At 36.4% G+C, this 20,056-nt stretch overlaps 2 protein-coding genes across 2 annotated transcripts in view; one reads left to right on the top strand and one right to left on the bottom strand.

The window, feature by feature from the left end:
• Window positions 1–20,056, bottom strand: part of ak1 (adenylate kinase 1) — a 162,012-nt gene that overhangs the window by 67,339 nt on the left and 74,617 nt on the right. The gene's annotated exons all lie outside the window — the stretch shown is intronic.
• On the top strand, window positions 696–16,392 carry lhx3 (LIM homeobox 3; the record flags this gene model as incomplete). Its single annotated transcript, XM_083531353.1, has 6 exons — window positions 696–765; window positions 10,290–10,461; window positions 12,314–12,516; window positions 13,115–13,266; window positions 15,171–15,342; window positions 15,983–16,392. 6 exons carry the CDS (start codon window positions 696–698, stop codon window positions 16,390–16,392), a joined length of 1,179 nt encoding a protein of 392 aa, XP_083387479.1.

Below are 20,056 nucleotides of genomic sequence, written 5' to 3'. Positions count from 1 at the left end.
GATGTAAATGTGATACTTAGCGTTAATTGTGACCCCGATCAGACGCTGACTCCGCCCCTAAAACAAATTATTCACAACTTGAAAAATTGATCATAATTTTATGTTAATTATTACGCTTTTTTCTTTATTTTTATTTTTTTTTCTTAAACAAACATTATAAAAGTCGCTTGCATTGCTTTATATGCACCAGGGGAGGGTAGATGAGCACACAAACACGCGCACGCGAGCACGCACGCGAGCACGCTCACGGCTCTCGTGCTCCACCCCTTCAGCACCGCGGACAGAGCGCGTGCACCGTGCGCACACACACTCTCTCTCTCACACACACACACCCACACACACACACACCAATAGCAAACGGAGATCAGCGAGCCGGGACGCGTGAGCGGTCTTGTAGTCGCACGTGAGCCCTCGCGTCGCAAACTTTTTAACGCAGACAGCGCGAGTACCGCACACGCACGCGGGAGCTCGTGCGTTTTTCCTCCGTTATACAGTACATACAGACTGTTTATCCGGATTGGATCTTTCTCACTTAATACACTCTGCACGCAGATCCGCGTTTGTTCATCTGTTTTTGTTTGTTTGTTTATTTATTTGTTTGTTTGTTTTTTTCTTTTTTTTTTTTTACTTCCGGTTTTCGTGTTTAGCAGCGTGTTTTTGTGTGTGTGTTTTGTTTTCTAAATTCTTCTGCCGCAATGCTGCTCGAACATCCTGGATCGAGTTGTCAAAATCCGGGAAATTTCTCCAGATACAGTTCGGGACAAGGTGAGCGTGCATTTCTTTCTATTTTACTTTATTTTCTTTTTTTTTTTTCCTTTTTTTTTTTCTTTTTTATGATCCATGGGATAAAAACATCAGTATCAGTGTCAGTAGAAGTTGGAGTGTATATTTCCTTATTAATACAAAAATATGAATAATTAATATTAAATTAGTAGTAAGAATTATTATAACAATTATATGACAATAATAATAATAATAATAATAATAATAATAATAATAATAATAATAATACACACACAGTCTTTGGTGTCTGTTTGGACGAGTCCCGGTCGCTTCTGTGTATCGTTTTGATCCAGAAAGGTGCACGTTCTAAATATTTATTTATCCTCATTTCTGCCTCTTTCATTTATTCTTAAAGCTACACAACATCCACTACATCACAAAGTGAAACCTGAAGCTTCCACAGAGACCAGGAAAGGAACAGTTTAGTGCTCTGAACTTCTGATAGAAGCTTCATGATCTTCTCTGTAACATTTAGCTGCAGGGGGAGTCGAATATTATATTTATCTGCTTTCTTTTTATTTGTTTGTTTATTAATACATTTTGTATTGTTATTATTATTATTATTATTATTATTATAATTTTTTATAATATTATTATTCTCTTATTATTATTATTATTATCATCATTATTATTAGACATGATTAAATATGGGTTATGGTTTATGCTGATCGCGATCACTGGAATATTGACTTTATTTTTAAAGGAGATTGTAATGTATTTAGTGTCGCTGTAGATTTTATTATTTATATATTATTTTAATTTATTGGTGCAAAATATTTCACTTGATATTCGTCTGATATATTTATTTTTAAGGTGCTTTATTTTTATATTAAACATACCCTACTAAAATCGAAAGCAACAGATGCACTTATTTTGCGCAAAAAGCGCTCTGTTTCCAAACCAAACAAAAAACTAGGAAGTTACATAAAATAAAATGTAGATTTTGTGTGAGAGGAATCTGCGATTAAAAATAAAATTGTCTTGAGCACACTGAAGTTCTTACCTGTTCTCTTTCGCGTTATTAATACGTAATGAGCGGTATTGTGAACAGCTGGTGAGCACGGGCGCGCGCGCGTTGTCATTTCACACCGGCCGGTTTGGAGGCTCCGGGAGGCCTCGTGCGCTCGTGCGACAGCCCAAGGAGCTGTCAGGTATGAGGCAGGTGTCGGGTATCCGTAAGCAGGTAGCGCACCTGCCGCTCGCTCCACCACACACACACACACACACACACACACACACACACACACACACACACACACACACACACACACACACTCATCCACAAGTTCACTTGACATCCGGGCTGGAAATTATTCAAACAAAAATATTAAATAAAAGAATAAATAATATTTATAATATACTGTACATAATCTAAGACACAATATAATCTTCGAACCGGCAACATGAGTTTTTTCCCCTGAACAAATTCACTAAAAGAACGTAGGAAAAACGTTTTAAATACATTTTAAATGAGGCAAATAAATGAGAGAAAACTGTAAATAAATATCGCATTATAGCGTTTACAGCGTATTAATGTTGTATTATTACTGTAATACTGTAGGAATTAAATATTTTAAATAAGATCCTAGTATTTGTATTTAATTTTTTTTTTTTTTTATTAAAAAACTAAATAAGTCTACCTGTATTCCGTTTTTATCTAAAACAACAATTTCTCTATATAGTTTATATTGCAGTATATCATTTTATTGCTTATTTTGTATTCTTTATTTAATTTGATAATTTTTACATGACGCTTGACTTTTTTTTTTTTTCATGATCTCAGATCTGATCAACATTTTAGTGTAAATGCAGTTAAACCTTCATACTGCGCTCAACATGTCTGTGCATATCATATCACTGCGTTTGTGAGTTTGCAAATTCAGGTTATGAAAGTGTTTCTGAAACTGACGGACTGTTAATTAATCTGTAGTTTGATATAAAACTGGAAGTCTTATTTTAAATGATTTTTCTTTTTGAATATTTCTGTAATGCTTTGTGGCTTTAGTGGCTTGTAATTAAACCCTGCCACAGATTAAGATCCTTCACAGATCCTGAATTTACCACTTTCTCACCGGAAATATCTGATTTTATTTTCTTAAAAATGTATAAATAAATAAATAAATAAATAAATGAATAAATGAATAAATAAATGACAAAACTAAATACTTGAGAAAATATGTAAACAGTTGCAACTATTATTATTATTATTATTATTATTATTATTATTATTATTGTTGTTATTATTATTATTATTATTGTTATTATTATTGTTTTTGTTGTTGTTGCTGTTGCTGTTGTTATTTTAGACGTCGGAGATATTGAACACGTGATAAACGACTTTAATCATGTTATGACTGGTTAAAAGGTTATATATTTATATACTTTAAATAGTAAAAAATAATTTAAAAAAAAAAGTCTACAATGTTTCGCTTTTAGGTGCATCTTTTTCATGAAATTGTATTAAGCGATTACTATATTATTACATGTTTTATATTACAGCATTGTGTTAAAGCTCTTTGCTTTCAAGCTAACAACATTTTTAACATGTTAAGTCTGATATCACAATCCTTATTAAAAATACCTTATAATAACATATATATAAAAAAAATTACAAACAAACCCTTTTTAATAAACACTTCTGTATTTATGAATGTATACATCTGTTCCACGGATTATATACTTAATGCATTATTTTTATTTTCACAATATAAAACACACAAAATAAAGATTTTTCATGGAATAAATTAATATGTAAAAGAATTGTTATAAATAAATGTTTTATACTAATGAGACACAATGTCCCCGTATAGCACCGTTCAACAGAGGCATCCAAAAAAAAAAGTATTATTTATTATTGGGAATAAATATATAATAAATAGAAATATCCTGCACCGTAAGCCCTCCAAAAAAACCACCTAAACACCAAAACGGCAAAAACACCGAAGCGCGTTTCATATAAAGTGTTGAAATGAGAGAAAATAGAGCATTGATTTTAAATTCATCATCAGCAATGGCACTAAGGCTGATTTCCCCAGGCGCTCTTTCCCATGTCAGATCAGTGTCGATACTCCAAGTGTGTGTGTGTGTGTGTGTGTGTGTGTGTGTGTGTGTGTGTGTGTGTGTGTGTGTGTGTGTGTGTATGTGTGTTCATGTCCTGTCGACCTGCACAAAATTCATCACTCTCATCTGACTCCCAAAACTATTCCTCAGCAGCGTGACTTCTAACCTTCAAATACATCCTTAAATATCTCATGCTAACATTTTATATCTATTATAATGTTTTCTTGTTTAAAAAAAAAAAATCGAATTTACACGATTTGTATATCTGAAGCGTACAGTGAGGTGCACTTGTGATGAAAAAGAAATATAAAAATATAACTAGATTATGCAGAAAGTAAAAAGAGTTAGCTAACAAAATCAATAAGAAGCATTACATGTGTCAAATTATATACTGCATTAAAAAATATCATATTTCTCTGTTTATGATTTTTTTTCTATTTTTTTTTATACTGTGATTATGTTCATCTACAAAACACTGGCACTGGAGACTCCTTCCATTACTTCTCCATTACGTCTCCATCACGTCTCCATTACTTCCTACTTCACTACATCAGTCTTTTATTTTTTTCTTGTTCATAGTTGGATCAGATCTTGGACTTTTGATCTATCTCATTCCTGTGTGTGTGTGTGTGTGTGTGTGTGTGTGTGTGTGTGTGTGTGTGTGTGTGTGTGTGTGTGTGTGTGTGTGTGTGTGTGTGTCTGTAGTTGAAAGCATGTGCAAAATAAAGCAGGATGTGATGGTAAAGATCTCGCCTTTGAATTGTGCCCCATATCACTGTTCCTTCAAGCTTCAGTCCTTCAGTGTGCAGATTTCATCTAGGAGGTGGATGTTGTGTATCTTCACTTTAGACCAGTCCAGATGTGCTCCTGATATCATCTAATCCATGATGTGTGTATTAAATATGCTTATGCTTGATGGTTTCACCTCAGCAAAAAACTGTTTATTTTTTAGATCATTTCTAATATTTTTTTAGCATTTTTATTATACAGACAATACAGCAAGCAAGCTGGATTATTTAGAAACAAATATCTGACTATTTATTTCCTCTTTTCCTCTGAAGAAGTGTTTTAAAAGAACAGATCGAATGATAATGTGTTGGAGAAGAAAAAACTGAAATAATAGTGGATCAAGATGTCGTATGTTTGTGCAATACAGAATTATTGGCTTTCATTCATGTACAGTAATAAGCATCAGAAATGTGTGTGTGTGTGTGTGTGTGTGTGTGTGTGTGTGTGTGTGTGTGTGTGTGTGTGTGTGTGTGTGTGTGTGTGTGTGTGTGTGTGTGTGTGAGATGTTTTTTGTGTACCTTTTAATGTGTATCTTTTACCTGGAAACACAAATAGACACTTATTCATTCCAGATAATGAATCCGGAATGAATAAGAGATTCGGAGGTTCAGCAGGTTTCACTGAGACCGAGGATCACTGGGTTCAAAGTCCAGAAGGCTGACTTACATTCATGAAGGTTCATGTAGTGAAGGTGTAGTGAAGGTTCATGTAGTGAAGGTGTAGTGAAGGTTCATGTAGTGAAGGTGTAGTGAAGGTTCATGTAGTGAAGGTGCAGTGAAGGTTCATGTAGTGAAGGTGTAGTAAAGGTTCATGTAGTGAAGGTGTAGTGAAGGTTCATGTAGTGAAGGTGTAATGAAGGTTCATGTAGTGAAGGTGTAGTGAAGGTTCATGTAGTGAAGGTGTAGTGAAGGTTCATGTAGTTAAGCTGTAGTGAAGGTTCATTTAGTGAAGGTGTAGTGAAGGTTCATGTAGTGAAGGTGTAATGAAGGTTCATGTAGTGAAGGTGTAGTGAAGGTTCATGTAGTGAAGGTGTAATGAAGGTTCATGTAGTGAAGGTGTAGTGAAGGTTCATGTAGTGAAGGTGTAATGAAGGTTCATGTAGTGAAGGTGTAGTGAAGGTTCATGTAGTGAAGGTGTAATGAAGGTTCATGTAGTGAAGGTGTAGTAAAGGTTCATGTAGTGAAGGTGTAATGAAGGTTCATGTAGTGAAGCTGTAGTACAGGTTTATGTAGTGAAGGTGTAGTGAAGGTTCATGTAGTGAAGGTGTAGTAAAGGTGCAATTAAGTTTGATGAAGGTTGATGTACTGAAGGTTGATGTAGAAAATCTACTCATAGTGAAGGTGCAGTAAAGTTTCATGTACTGACAGTTTATCTAATGAAGGTGTTCTAAAGGATGTTGATGTAATCTACCTTTACACTAAAGTGATTAATATCAGTCCAGTGATTTGCTGAACCAGTTTCAGATGAGTGTCAGTGTACAAATATTACACAATATAACACACAATAGAAAGAACAGTTCCGGGTTCTCTCATGGGAATAAAGATACTGTTCCAAACTGCATCTCTTACACACATTAAAAGTACCGTTTAAGAGGTGCATCAGTCCATTAAAGCACAAAAACATGCAGAGCCACTGCTCTAAATACCTCCTCTACACTGCACTCCTAAATACCTCCTCTACACTGCACTCCTCTAAACACCTACTCTACACTGCACTCCTAAATACCTCCTCTATACTGCACTCCTAAATACCTCCTCTACACTGCAATCATAAAACACCTCCTCTACACTGCACTCCTCTAAACACCTCCTCTGCACTGCACTCCTCTAAACACCTCCTCTACACTGCACTCCTCTAAACACCTCCTCTGCACTGCACTCCTCTAAACACCTCCTCTACACTGCACTCCTCTAAACACCTCCTCTACACTGCACTCCTCTAAACACCTCCTCTGCACTGCACTCCTCTAAACACCTCCTCTATACTGCACTCCTCTAAACACCTCCTCTACACTGCACTCCTCTAAACACCTCCTCTGCACTGCACTCCTCTAAACACCTCCTCTGCACTGCACTCCTCTAAACACCTCCTCTATACTGCACTCCTCTAAACACCTCCTCTGCACTGCACTCCTCTAAACACCTCCTCTGCACTGCACTCCTCTAAACACCTCCTCTATACTGCACTCCTCTAAACACCTCCTCTATACTGCACTCCTCTAAATACCTCCTCTATACTGCACTCCTCTAAACACCTCCTCTATACTGCACTCCTCTAAACACCTCTTCTATACTGCACTCCTCTAAACACCTCCTCTACACTGCACTCCTCTAAACACCTCCTCTACACTGCACTTCTCTAAACACCTCCTCTGCACTGCACTCCTCTAAACACCTCCTCTGCACTGCACTCCTCTAAACACCTCCTCTATACTGCACTCCTCCAAACACCTCCTCTACACTCCTCTAAACACCTCCTCTATACTGCACTCCTCTAAACACGTCCTCTGCACTGCACTCCTCTAAACACCTCCTCTATACTGCACTCCTCTAAACACCTCCTCTACACTGCACTCCTCTAAACACCTCCTCTATACTGCACTCCTCTAAACACCTCCTCTACACTGCACTCCTCTGAACACCTCCTCTACACTGCACTCCTCTAAACACCTCCTCTATACTGCACTCCTCTAAACACCTCCTCTACACTGCAATCCTCTAAACACCTCCTCTACACTGCACTCCTCTGAACACCTCCTCTATACTGCACTCCTCTAAACACCTCCTCTACACTGCACTCCTCTAAACACCTCCTCTATACTGCACTCCTCTAAACACCTCCTCTACACTGCACTCCTCTAAACACCTCCTCTACACTGCACTCCTCTAAACACCTCCTCTACACTGCACTCCTCTATATTCTTAACTACAAGCAAGAAATGTTTGACATGAGAAAATGAAGTAAATTGGAGTCTGGAATTGTAGAATCTGATATAAAGGTGTGAAGATCCACTCTGATGGCACGACCAGTGTGTCCTTGTATTTATTTTCTACATATTTGTGTTGTGAGTATTGAAATATTAAAGCCTTTGGGTGTGAAGAATGTTCTTTGTAGGATTGTGAAGGTTGTTCAGGCTGTAGATCTTGAACCTTTTGGACTGTATGATTTTGTCTGGAGTCTCTTTAGCGTAGTTGATGCTAGTCGGTTGCCAAGGCAACGCGGGACGACGGGGTCCGTCGCGCAAAGCCGGGCACGCGCCACAACTAGACGCCGTGCGTGACGTCCGGGCGCACGAGCGCAGTCTCCGGCTCCGGCGCAGCACGAGCAAGAGATTGTTCGTTTGTCTGGTCGTTTGCTGGTTGTTTGTTTTTGGGGGGTTTTTTGTTTGGTTTTTTTCATTTCTGTTTATTTGCGAATAATTATGATATTAATATGAAAACATGGCTGAGGGGCGCAGAGCGGCGGGAGCTAACAGCAGCGCGGAGAAGATGCTGCTCGCGCTCATGACGCATGGCGAGCAATTACGCGGCGGTAAGGGGGGAGGAGGGGGGTGCTGAGGTGGGGTGTGCGCTTTTTTTTTTTTGCTTGTTGTTTGTTTGTTTGTTTGCATGACAAATGCACGTGCTAAGGACTAAAATGCACGAAAGAATGAGATTTGTTTTAGGAACTTTTTTTTTAATGTTTTTTTTTTTATTATTATTAAACGAAAACTTCTAATTTCTTATTTAATGCGCCAAAAATAGCAGTCACGGTTATTATACCATTAATTTCTTTATTATTCTCTTTTTTTGCTTTTTTTAATTTATTATATTAATTTATAATTAATTTGATATTATATTTTTATATTCGTTTAAAAGTTGTTTTATGGGATTGAAATAATATTCAGGGTTTTTCGGACCATCGAAAAGTTTCAGTCTCATTTCTTTTTTTAGGAGAAAATCGCGCTTATTTGCTTTTATATATATATATATATATATATATATATATATATGATATTTGCTATATCAGTTTTACTCAAAGTTTGCTGGCTGGTTAATTGTTTGCCTCTTTTTTGTTGTTCCTTCTTTATTGTTATGTCACATTTTTTATAGATTAAAATAAAAACACAATTAAAAAAAAGAACAATAAGAATGAAAGGCCTTGCGTTGTGTTTATAAAATTAGTTAATAATGCTTTTATGATATTGTGTTTATTTATATGTTGTTGTTGTTGTTGTTGTGTGTACAGATTTCTGTTTTCTCTTTGTCCTCCGCGGTGCCGTAAATAATTCAGCACTATGATGTGCACCTGTTCTTTCTCGCGTATTGCGACTGCGTGTGTGTGTGTGTGTGTGTGTGTGTGTGTGTGTGTGTGTGTGTGTGTGTGTGTGTGTGTGTGTGTGTGTTTTGGAAAAATAGAGTTAGTTGCTGTTCAAACCTCAAACTCCCGACTGGACTGCAAGAAAGAAAAAAGAAAAAGAAATAATAATAATAATAGTTATAATTATTATTATTATTATTATTATTATTATTATTATTATTATTATTATTATTAATAATACTAATTAACTAATAATGGTGCGAAAATAAACAATTCACAATTATGTTTGTTTCATATTATTTATTAGATAATTGCAGATTGTATTATTACTAATAAAAAATAAATCACTGTTCTAAAAACAATTATTTGTATTTATTTTATTATTATTATTATTATTATTATTATTATTATTATTATTATTATTATTATTGATCCCTCTCATAAAACCAGTAGATTTATAGAGTAATAGTTTACTACATTTAGACATTTATCACACTTTAAAATTATTACTCTGTGAGTTCATGAATTCTGTAAGTAATTGTTTTATTTGCTCATAAAATGATTAAATTCATGCTTTAATAATAACACTAACAACAATTTAAATAATAATAATATTAATAATAATAATAATAATAATAATAATAATAATAATAATAATAATAATAATAATAATATTGTGTATAACTGTGGAATTTATTTGAGTATATGTTTTTTGGGATCGTGCACTTCAGTATTACACGACTGTCTGGAAGGAAAATGCTTTCATTTTTATTTGTATTTCCTGGATTTTATATTATATATTTTATTGTTGTTTTTACACTGATTTTTATTCTTAAATTTATTTCTCTGATTTATGATTTCAGTCATATTTTATCTGCTGTTTTATAAAGATGTAAATCATTTAAAAACTGAATGTTTGTAAACAATAATAGCATTTTCACAGCATGATGTTTTTTTGCTGAAATATTTCATTCAGAAAAATAAATATAAGGCTGCAGTCTGATCCATAATTTCTTTTTCATTTCTGGCTCTAGCTCTCATTCTTTTTCAGTTTGAGTTTCTTTCCTTACTATATGTTCATTCCTGAAGTGCTGTTTGGACAAACGATTTCCAGTTCTTCCCCTCATTCATTTCTGCTCTAGTTACTTAGATAGATAGATAGATAGATAGATAGATAGATAGATAGATAGATAGATAGATAGATAGATAGATAGATAGATAGATAGATAGATAGATAGATAGATAGATAGATAGATAGATAGATAGATAGATAGATAGATAGATAGATAGATAGATCTGTCTTTATCTCTACGTTGTGTTAATTTGTGTTTGTGTGTGTGTGTGTGTTTGGTTTTCAGAGATCCCAGTGTGTGCAGGTTGCAGTCAACACATTGTGGACCGTTTCATCCTGAAGGTTTTGGATCGTCATTGGCACAGCAAGTGTCTGAAATGCAGCGACTGTCAATCGCAGCTGGCAGAGAAGTGCTTCACCCGAGGAGACGGGGTCTACTGCAAAGAGGACTTCTTCAAGTGAGTCACCCAGTCCGAGCCAAACACACACACACACACACACGCACACACACACACACACACACACACACACACACACACACACACACACACACACACACACACACACACACACACACACACACACACACACACACACACACACACACACACACACACACACACACAGACACATGTGATTTTATAAAGAAGTCAAATTCAAGAAATCTTAATGCTGAAGCGCTCTTCAATGAAGAACCCAAACATCAGTGTTCTTCTGTCTGGTTTCAAGTCGAATATTTACTATATTTACTAGGAACTTTATCAATTTATTAATTGATTAATGGAATAATTAACAAAGAAACAAAGAAAGAAACAACCTACAAATCAAAATATTAATATAATAATCACCATTATCAACATCATCATTATATACATGGTATATAAATATATATATATAGTAACATTGACAATTGTTCAATTTAATAACTAACAAACAATTAAATAAAATAGTGATTACCACCATCATCATCGTCATCTTCACAACATCATCATCATTATCTAAATCATATGTTCATTATAAATAGAAACCTTTAACAATTAATTAATTAACTGAATAATAAATAAATAAATAAATAAATAAATAAATAAATAGCCTAATAATAACAATAATAATAATAATCATCATCATTTGTTCAATAAATTTATAGTAGCATTAACAACTAATCGATTATTGAATTTTTCTATTTAAATAATTAATTGTTTAATTAATTAATGTTCAGCTAAGAGCATTTGTTCTTAACCTTTACAAAACATTACAATGTGTGATATAACAAAATGATTATTATTAGTAGTAGTATTATAATTATTATTATTATTATTATTATTATTATTATTATTATTATTATTATTATTATTATTATTATTATTATCATGATGATGATGAAAGCTCCCTTTCATAACCCCTCATAGTCAACATGATAATGGAATAATGCTGGAGCAATAATGGACGGGTTTTACACTCAATAATTCAATCAATTATTTTTGTATAATTAAGTATTATTTGCTTATTATTTTTTTATTATTATTAATAATATTTGTGATCATCAACATTTGAAACATTAAAACAATTTTTAATAAAATGCCTGCTTGGTTAAATAATACATAAAATAATATTTTATAATCTTTATAAAAAATAAAGTTTTTATTATATTAATATCATTTAGTAATCAATTAATTTGGCACAAATTAGATTAAATAAATTAAATAAATGGAAACATTAAATAGTTTACATTTGTAGAACCCCATTTGGGTAATACTGATGTGTATGTGTGTGTTTGTGTGTGTTTTACATTTAAGATTAAATTAAAGATATGATCTACTTAACTGTTCTTCTTATTTCAGCATACTTTAACAAATGTCACAAATGTTTAACATTCCTTCCATCCTTCAATCATTCATTCACTCCCTCAATATGTGAAATTGTCATGATTTTAAATATATATATTTTTTAACTTGAACGTTTTCATGCATGTGCAAAACAAATCGTATTTTCCAGTAAAGCGTGAGCAGCCACAGCGACACTGCGCTAACTCTGGTTTCTATTTTATACCCCTGGCATTGTTGTGTATGTTTAATAATAATTTAAAAAATGCACTCAAAGTGTGAGGCAGAGACTAAACAAACTTGCGGTCCACCACCTAATACTTTCCAGAGGGAACACAGATTGTAACTATGTTCCGCACGTATTCTGTACATGTGTACCGAACAATTCCGGTACGAATACGTGTACCGTTACACCCCTAGTATTTATATATTAAACACTCAAATCTGAGTTATGGCTTTAACTATAGACTCTTTTGTGTGTGTGCAGGAGGTTCGGGACGAAGTGTGCGGCGTGTCAGCAGGGTATCCCGCCCAGTCAGGTGGTACGGAGAGCGCAGGATTTTGTCTATCACCTTCACTGCTTCGCCTGCATCGTGTGCAAGAGGCAGCTAGCCACGGGGGATGAGTACTACCTGATGGAGGACAGTCGACTCGTGTGTAAAGTGGACTACGAGACGGCCAAGCAGAGAGGTGAGGCTGAAAAAACAACGGGGTTGTGGCATTTCTGTACAGATTTCCTGCAAATCAGTTCAACCAGCCCCTGATGATGTCATACACCCAAAGTGCTTTTTGTTTGACATCTGGAACACTTTCACCCCGAAATCGCTTAATTGTTTCAGTCACTTCTTTAAATCCGGTGACCTCTTATGGATCGGCCGCTTTTAACTAGGAACTTCATCTTCTAGGTCCATGAGGTCATCTATAAACATTTGACCCACCTGAGCTAATTGCACTGTGGATCGATACACTCCTACAGCAGTGCGCACAAGTTTTCCTCTCGGAGTGGCTGCTATTTATTTTTTTGTTATCGTTTATTCTTCTTGTTCGGGAAAACCAATGACCTTGTGCTGATGGGCTGCTTTTTCTTATTGCATTTACAGTTCAAGTTTGTTTAACACAAAACAGTCCGTTCGGTGGAAATCGATCCAATCTGGCAACGCTGTTTAGAAACGAAAACATATGAGCATTTTCTTTTCGAGAATTTAATCATTAGTCTAATTAATAAATGAATAAATAACCATTGCATGATTATTGAGTGTTAACTGCATAGTTTATTGTTTTCCTGCAGAAGCCGACTCGACTGCGAAAAGGCCACGCACGACCATCACAGCCAAGCAGCTGGAGACGCTGAAGAACGCCTACAACAACTCACCCAAACCGGCGCGCCACGTCCGCGAGCAGCTGTCCTCAGAGACCGGCCTGGACATGCGAGTGGTGCAGGTCAGTCAAAAGTTTTAGATATTATTCAACATTTTACAAACCTGGAACGACCACGGACTCTTACACTGTACTGACTTATTATTTGTGTTTAGCAAAAATAAATTTAATACACATTCGAATGATGAAAAGATCATTAGAGACGTCTCCAGAATGCTATAACAGGCTAAGCTGCGTTTATTAACTTCTGGGTATTAGCTAGAACATTACTTGTCCATTTGACATTTGACCGCCCTGGTTTAAAAAAAAAACATGAAATGCAAAAAATGGACAAAAGTTTGTGGAAAACTGAGAAAAGATTATGTGCTTTTTGAATATCCCATTCCACATTTAACCCCCTTTTGCTCTTATAATAACCTCCACTCTTCTGGGATGATGTTCCACTAGATTTATGAGTGTGCTTGTGGAGATTCATTCAAAGCCTGAGGTGCAGTCAGTGTTCACATTCATCCCCAAAAAAAGTGTTCATTAGAGTTGGAGCTCTATAGCAGGAGATCTTCCACTCTAACTCATGGAAAGCAGATGTTTATGGAGATGGCTTTGTGCATAGGGGTATCATCATGCTGGAACAGGTTAGGGTCTCCTAATTCAGGTGGAGGGAACATGTAATTCAGAGTTCATTTAGCTTGGATTATGAAGGTATCCACATTTTTTTTTATTATAAAAGATTGTATTTTCAATTCCTTCTATTTGAAAAGACACACAAAAAAGACCAGTATTAAACGTAAACTCTGATTTGAAGGGGTGTTAAGACTCAAGCCACTTTAATTTATGAGGAAATGGAGTCGAGTGCAACCTGGAGAGTGGAGAAAGGAGAAATGAGGGCCTCGTTAAACAATACTAACAGCCAGTCTTGCATATTGTCCAAGGGAAAAGCCTACGCTGGCCATATATATTATATTTATGTTTCACAAGGACACTTAAAGGCCTGAAGTGGAAGTACTTCTCATATCCATTATTCACACTTAAGGGACATTAAGGTTAAGGTCAGAATCATGTTATTAGGAAAGAGAAGAGAAAAAAGCTACACAAAGGGTCGTGCTGGGGATAAACCGGAATAATGGAAAGCAATGATAATCAGGATGAACGTTACAGTTTTGGAAATTGTGACTCCTTTTTGTACACAACTCCATACTGGAAGAGTAAAAACGCTCATCCGGATTGGCGAGAATGAAGCTGAGGAGTCTAACCCTGGCTGCTCCTGAGGTTAAGGACAACTTGTAGCTGTCTGGAAGTTAATTACGTCCTCGATAAATCTTCCCAGGGCCACAGGAGGCTCAGCGTTATGGGCTTCTTATTGCCACACCTTAAAACCACCAGGTTTTAGGCGAAAGACCTTCACAAATTCATTTCCATCTGACTTAATGATGTCTAAATGTTGGTCTTACAGGGTTTTCACAAATTTATTGGTATTGTTTAAGGGTCCTATGGTAATATGTTAATATATGTTACATATTTATCTGCATCGGTTAAAAAAACGGTCCTTTTGTATATAATTATTAGTAGATGCGCGACACTTTTATTGTTTAGAAATTAACATATCATTTAGGACCAATATTTGATATGTAGATTGATTTCAGCTCGCTAAACTGTTTCTCTCAGCACCGCTGTTGCTACGGAGACCGAGACGTGTACTGAGAGTCACATAGAATACAGATTAACATGGCAGAGGTAGAGCTGTAACTTCCTGCAGACACAACAGGAAAAAAACATCTGGATTTATTAAATCTTTTGTCTTTTTGCACTACATAGGGCGCATGTGTGAAAGTGCCATGCTTTAGAAGTCAGGCACTTAAGTAAATTGATGAAAAAAATCTTCTCATAACCAAAGTTCTTCTAATGTTCCTGTAGAGGAAACTTAGGTATACCCATTAGTTTGTCCTTAAAATTCATCTACTTATTTCCAGGTGTGGTTTCAAAACAGAAGAGCGAAAGAGAAGAGGCTAAAAAAGGATGCAGGAAGACAGAGATGGGGGCAATACTTTCGTAACATGAAGAGATCCAGAGGAAACTCCAAATCGGATAAAGACAGCATCCAGGAAGAAGGCATGGACAGTGACGCTGAGGTCTCATTCACAGGTATGTAAGAGGAGGAGTTATTCAAGGTCACTGGAAGGCACTAGATATGTATTTGCATATAAGCATATTAATACACAGAGCATAAGATTGCTATGTGCTTCTTATTGAACATAACATTCCTCATTTAGTCCTGTTATTATGAGAATTCACTCTTCTAGGAAGAATTAGATTTTGTGGAGATTAGTGGAGATAATTCCACAAGTTTGCTAATAAAGTCAGGTACTGATGTAGGTGAGAAGGTGAGGAGGTTCCTGGGGTGCAGTCAGCATTTACATCCATCCCAAAGGTGTCTAATAGTGTTGGAGCTCTATATAGAAGAAGATCTTCAAGTCCAGCCTATCTCCTTTACATGGGCTGGACTTGAAGAAGATCTTCATGGAGCTGGATTTGTGCACAGGGGCATTGTCATGCTGGAACAGGTATTGGGTCTCCTAGTTTAAGTGAAGGGGAAATTTCATGCTCCCACATCCAAAAGACAATTTGTGAACAATTGTGAAAAGTCCAGTGGCCCAATACTTTTGTCCATGTATATTATTTATTATATACAGTAGTGCTATAAATCTTAAATGTCAGCTAAAGTCCACACACACAATCACACCAAAAACTAAATATTCTTCTTATATTTACTCTTTCTGTTCAGACGAGCCTCCCATGTCGGAGCTGAGTCACTCGAACAGCCTGTACAGCAGTCTGAGTGAAAGTTCCCCGGCTCTGGGTCGTCAGGGCGGAGCTCACGCTCCTTTCACCCTGGATCACGGATCCGTCCTGCCCTCTCAGGATCAATACCACGACATTCGCCCCAGCAGTCCCTTCAACCTCACACAGTCACCTGGTTCTCTCCAGCCTCTGTCCAGGCAGCAGCCCCTCATCTCCAGCCTGGTGTATCCTGACTCCGGGTTGCCCATGGTGGGCCAGGCAGGGCATGGGATGGTCACAGCCGGGCCGAACGGCCCCAGCTCGGACCTGTCCACCGGAAGCAGCGGAGGGTACCCAGAATTCCCGGCTAGCCCTGCTTCCTGGCTGGATGAGGTCGACCACAGCCAGTTCTGATTTGGGGTTGAATCGATTTGTTTAGAGTTGACGGAAAGAAAAGTCGAACTCCTTATTATCATCATCTGCATGGACTGAAAAACCTCACGGATGAAAAAAAAAAAAAAAGCATCCAGAAACCCTCTCTATTATCATATTGAGGACCGTTTTTAGGATCTGTTTTGCTGACTTAATGATCAAAACAAGAAAAAAAATGAACTGAGATGCCCGAGATCTATCCATCTGCCTGAGTTCCAGCGTGTGGTATCACGTGCACTCGGTTCGTGCGTTAGAGTGAACAGAGACGTTTGTACGAAGACATGGCTCCATTAATGTGCTTTAGATGTCAGAGTGGACTTTCATAAGACCTCCATTCTTCATTTCCTCCTTCTTCTTGATGTCTAACTGTAAACATCGCCTGTTTTTTTTGTGTGTCTGGTTGTTGCCAAATGTCTCTCTGCAGTACATCACGACTAGTCATTGTGAATCCTTTATTTTTATATACACGACCTCCTCGGGAATGTCACGCAAAAAAACATTTAGCGCTTTTTTTCTGACCAGGAGTAGACGAGCTGTAGTTGTTGACTCTCGTTATATGGTTCTATAGGATACTTCTATGCATTTGTGTGGTTTTCCGGATGTATCTTGTTCGTTTCTCTTCGGGCCTCAGCTTGCAGCTTACCAGGCTCCTCTAAATGTTTATGTGAAAGATGTTTTATGTCTTATTTATTCTCTCTGATGATGATTACGTGATACAGATCTTTAATAAATTTGTCAATGAAATCCAGACGTAGATCTCGATCTCCTTCACACATGGGAAAGTAATAAAAAAAAAAATGTATTTACCATTTAAACACAATTTCAAAGAAATTGAAATGTATGCATGTGAAACAGGGAGCTTGTTTTACCCAGTAAATTTACTCAGTAATCCTTTAAAACAATCATATATCCATCCACACCTTTAGCTAGTTAGCTAATGCTAGCTTAAAGGAGACTGCTAATGCTTAAAATACCTTGCATTTCTTTCAACCATCTATCTATCTATCTATCTATCTATCTATCTATCTATCTATCTATCTATCTATCTATCTATCTATCTATCTATCTATCTATCTATCTATCTATCTATCAAACATTTAGCTTAGCTATAAATCGTATAGATCGAATATTTTTGCTAATTATCTGATTTTGACAAAGCTAAGCCACGAACAGCTTTATTTTTTGACTGGGTGTATGTTTTTGGTCATTTGGCTAGTCAGCTAAAGGTTGTGAAATAATGCTGAGCTTTAAACGAATGCATTTCTATCTTTTCAACTATTTGGCTGGTTAGCTTAAATTACAAAGTTAGCAACATATAGACCATATGGGCAAAAGTATTAGGACGTCTGACCTTTCTAGACATATCCGGTTCTTGCCCAAACTGTAAACTGTTAGGTTTTGTATACACTAGCATGAAATTTTCACTTTGAACTAGGAGACCCAAAACCTTTCCAGCTCCATGAAGATCTGCTTTGCATGGGTTGGAGTGGAAGATCTCCTGCTTTAGAGCTCAAATGCCTCCTCACCTCACCCACATCAGTACCTGACTTTGCTAACACCTTTACTTGTGGCTGAATGAAATCTACAAAAACCTCCACAGAATCTAGTGAAACATCTTCCCAGAAGAGTGGAGGTTATCATAAGAGTAAATGGGGTTTACATGTGGAATGAGATGTTCAAACAGAAGCACATAGCAATTGTTTTGTGAGGTGTCCACAAACACCTTCAAAATAGTCCCCTTGCATAGCAATACAGTGCTCACAGCGTCCTTCTGGAGCATGTCCTGGAAATCTTCTTTTCAACTTGTGTCGAGCAACGGCGACACGGATCCTCATCTTCAGTAAGAGGGCGAAGTCCACAGGAGACAAATCTCGTGAGTAGTTTGGGTGCAGAAGTAAGATCATGTGTATTGTTCTCCGACAATCATCATGCACGAGTTGCCGAATGGTTTTGACATTTTCGGGGCTTGAGCTCGTTGAAGATTTTACTGATCTCTCGTCATCTTCCAGTGATGTTCTTCTGCTCTTGAAGCACGCGAGCCACTCTGAATACCTTGGACAACTTGATGCAGCATCGCCATATGTCAAACAAGTGTCACGTGAAATGTCTCTGTGGCCAATTTCATATTTTCTCTTTGTTTTAACTTGCTGTCCGCAGTGGTTGTGATGCACGTGGTCAGAACAGCACCAGTTAAACCCCCTAGTCTCCAAACTTTTTGACACCACCTCGTATGTATGAGATAAATGTAAGTCACTCTGCCAGATGCCATAAATGTAAAAAATGTAAAGCTCAGACCTGTCCAGTGGAAGCAATAGAGGGTACCCAGAATTTCGACATTGTTTATGTTGTTGATGATTCGGGGTTTGTTCCCTCATTCGCTAAAAGGATGCAAGCTTTCCGTTCCATTAATAGCCGTGTCATTGTTTGTTACAGGGGCCACTCGATCCTGCCAGGTTTCTCCGATTCCTGTTTTGGCACGCGAGCAGGTCCTGGAAGTTTATTTCTTATTTTCCGAGATTAATCACATCGATCTTATATCAGGTCACAGATAATGGAACCAGAGCAATTACAAAGATCTGGCTGAGTCTGCGATTCGCTGCTGCTCTGGCGACTCACCAAGGCCGTATCGAGAGTTCAGCCCCTCTTTAGTGCAGAAACTCAATGCAGACAGACGACGCTGCGACATGCCGATTCCGAGATAAGTGGCCCGTGTTTACTCAAACGCCCCCCGACGGGAAAGAAATCTCCAATCCATTAGTGCGACGGGGATCATGTGCCCTTCGGTGAATTTCCTCATTTGTTTACTTATTCAAAGTCAGGTTCAATTAAATAGATTAAACAGTTACTGTGTGTGTGTGTGTGTGTGTGTGTGTGTGTGTGTGTGTGTGTGTGTGTGTGTGTGTGTGCGCACTTTTTTGCATATACGATTGCGTCATTGAATATTTATATTAAATAGTGTGCAGCTCATCTAATTTCTCACAAGTGACAGTAAAAAGAAAAGAGATTTCATTACAGGATTGCATGGCAATACATCATAATCCTTAAATATCAATAAATATTGCTAAAAAAAAAGTATTGGGACACCTGACTTTTACAGCCATATGTGGTTAGGCAACAAGTGATCATTTTCTCCTCAAAGTTGATGTTTTAGAAGCAAGAAAAATGGGCAATATATAATATTGGCATTAACAATAATTATATTAGGAGAAGAATCATAAGTTATAGTATTAATGGTAAAATCAGGAGAATCAAAATGAAAAGTGCTTTAAAGCCAAATATGTTTGGACTTTTGGTGACAGAAGCTTCCAGTTGCACATATTCTTTTACATGAATAAATAAATAAATAAATAAATAAATAAATAAATAAATAAATAAATAAATACATTTTTGTTTTACCTTTTTATTAAATTAAATTAAATTAAATTAAATTAAATTAAATTAAATTAAATTAAATTAAATTAAATTAAATTAAATTAAAAGGTAGAAGTGATTGTAGAATTGTTTAAAAGGTTTGAGGTCTAAATTGATTATGTATTAATACTGTTATTCAATTCTTTTTTTTCTTTGATGTTAATAGAAACACCATTCAACTAATATAAATTATTTTCCTTTTTTTTTTTTTTTTTTTTTGTTGTCCTTTCTAGCT

The sequence above is a fragment of the Silurus aristotelis genome (assembly GCF_946808225.1).
Source record: "Silurus aristotelis genome assembly, chromosome: 26".
In the NCBI taxonomy this organism is placed as follows: domain Eukaryota; kingdom Metazoa; phylum Chordata; class Actinopteri; order Siluriformes; family Siluridae; genus Silurus; species Silurus aristotelis.
This window is presented reverse-complemented; position numbering and strand designations above follow the sequence as displayed.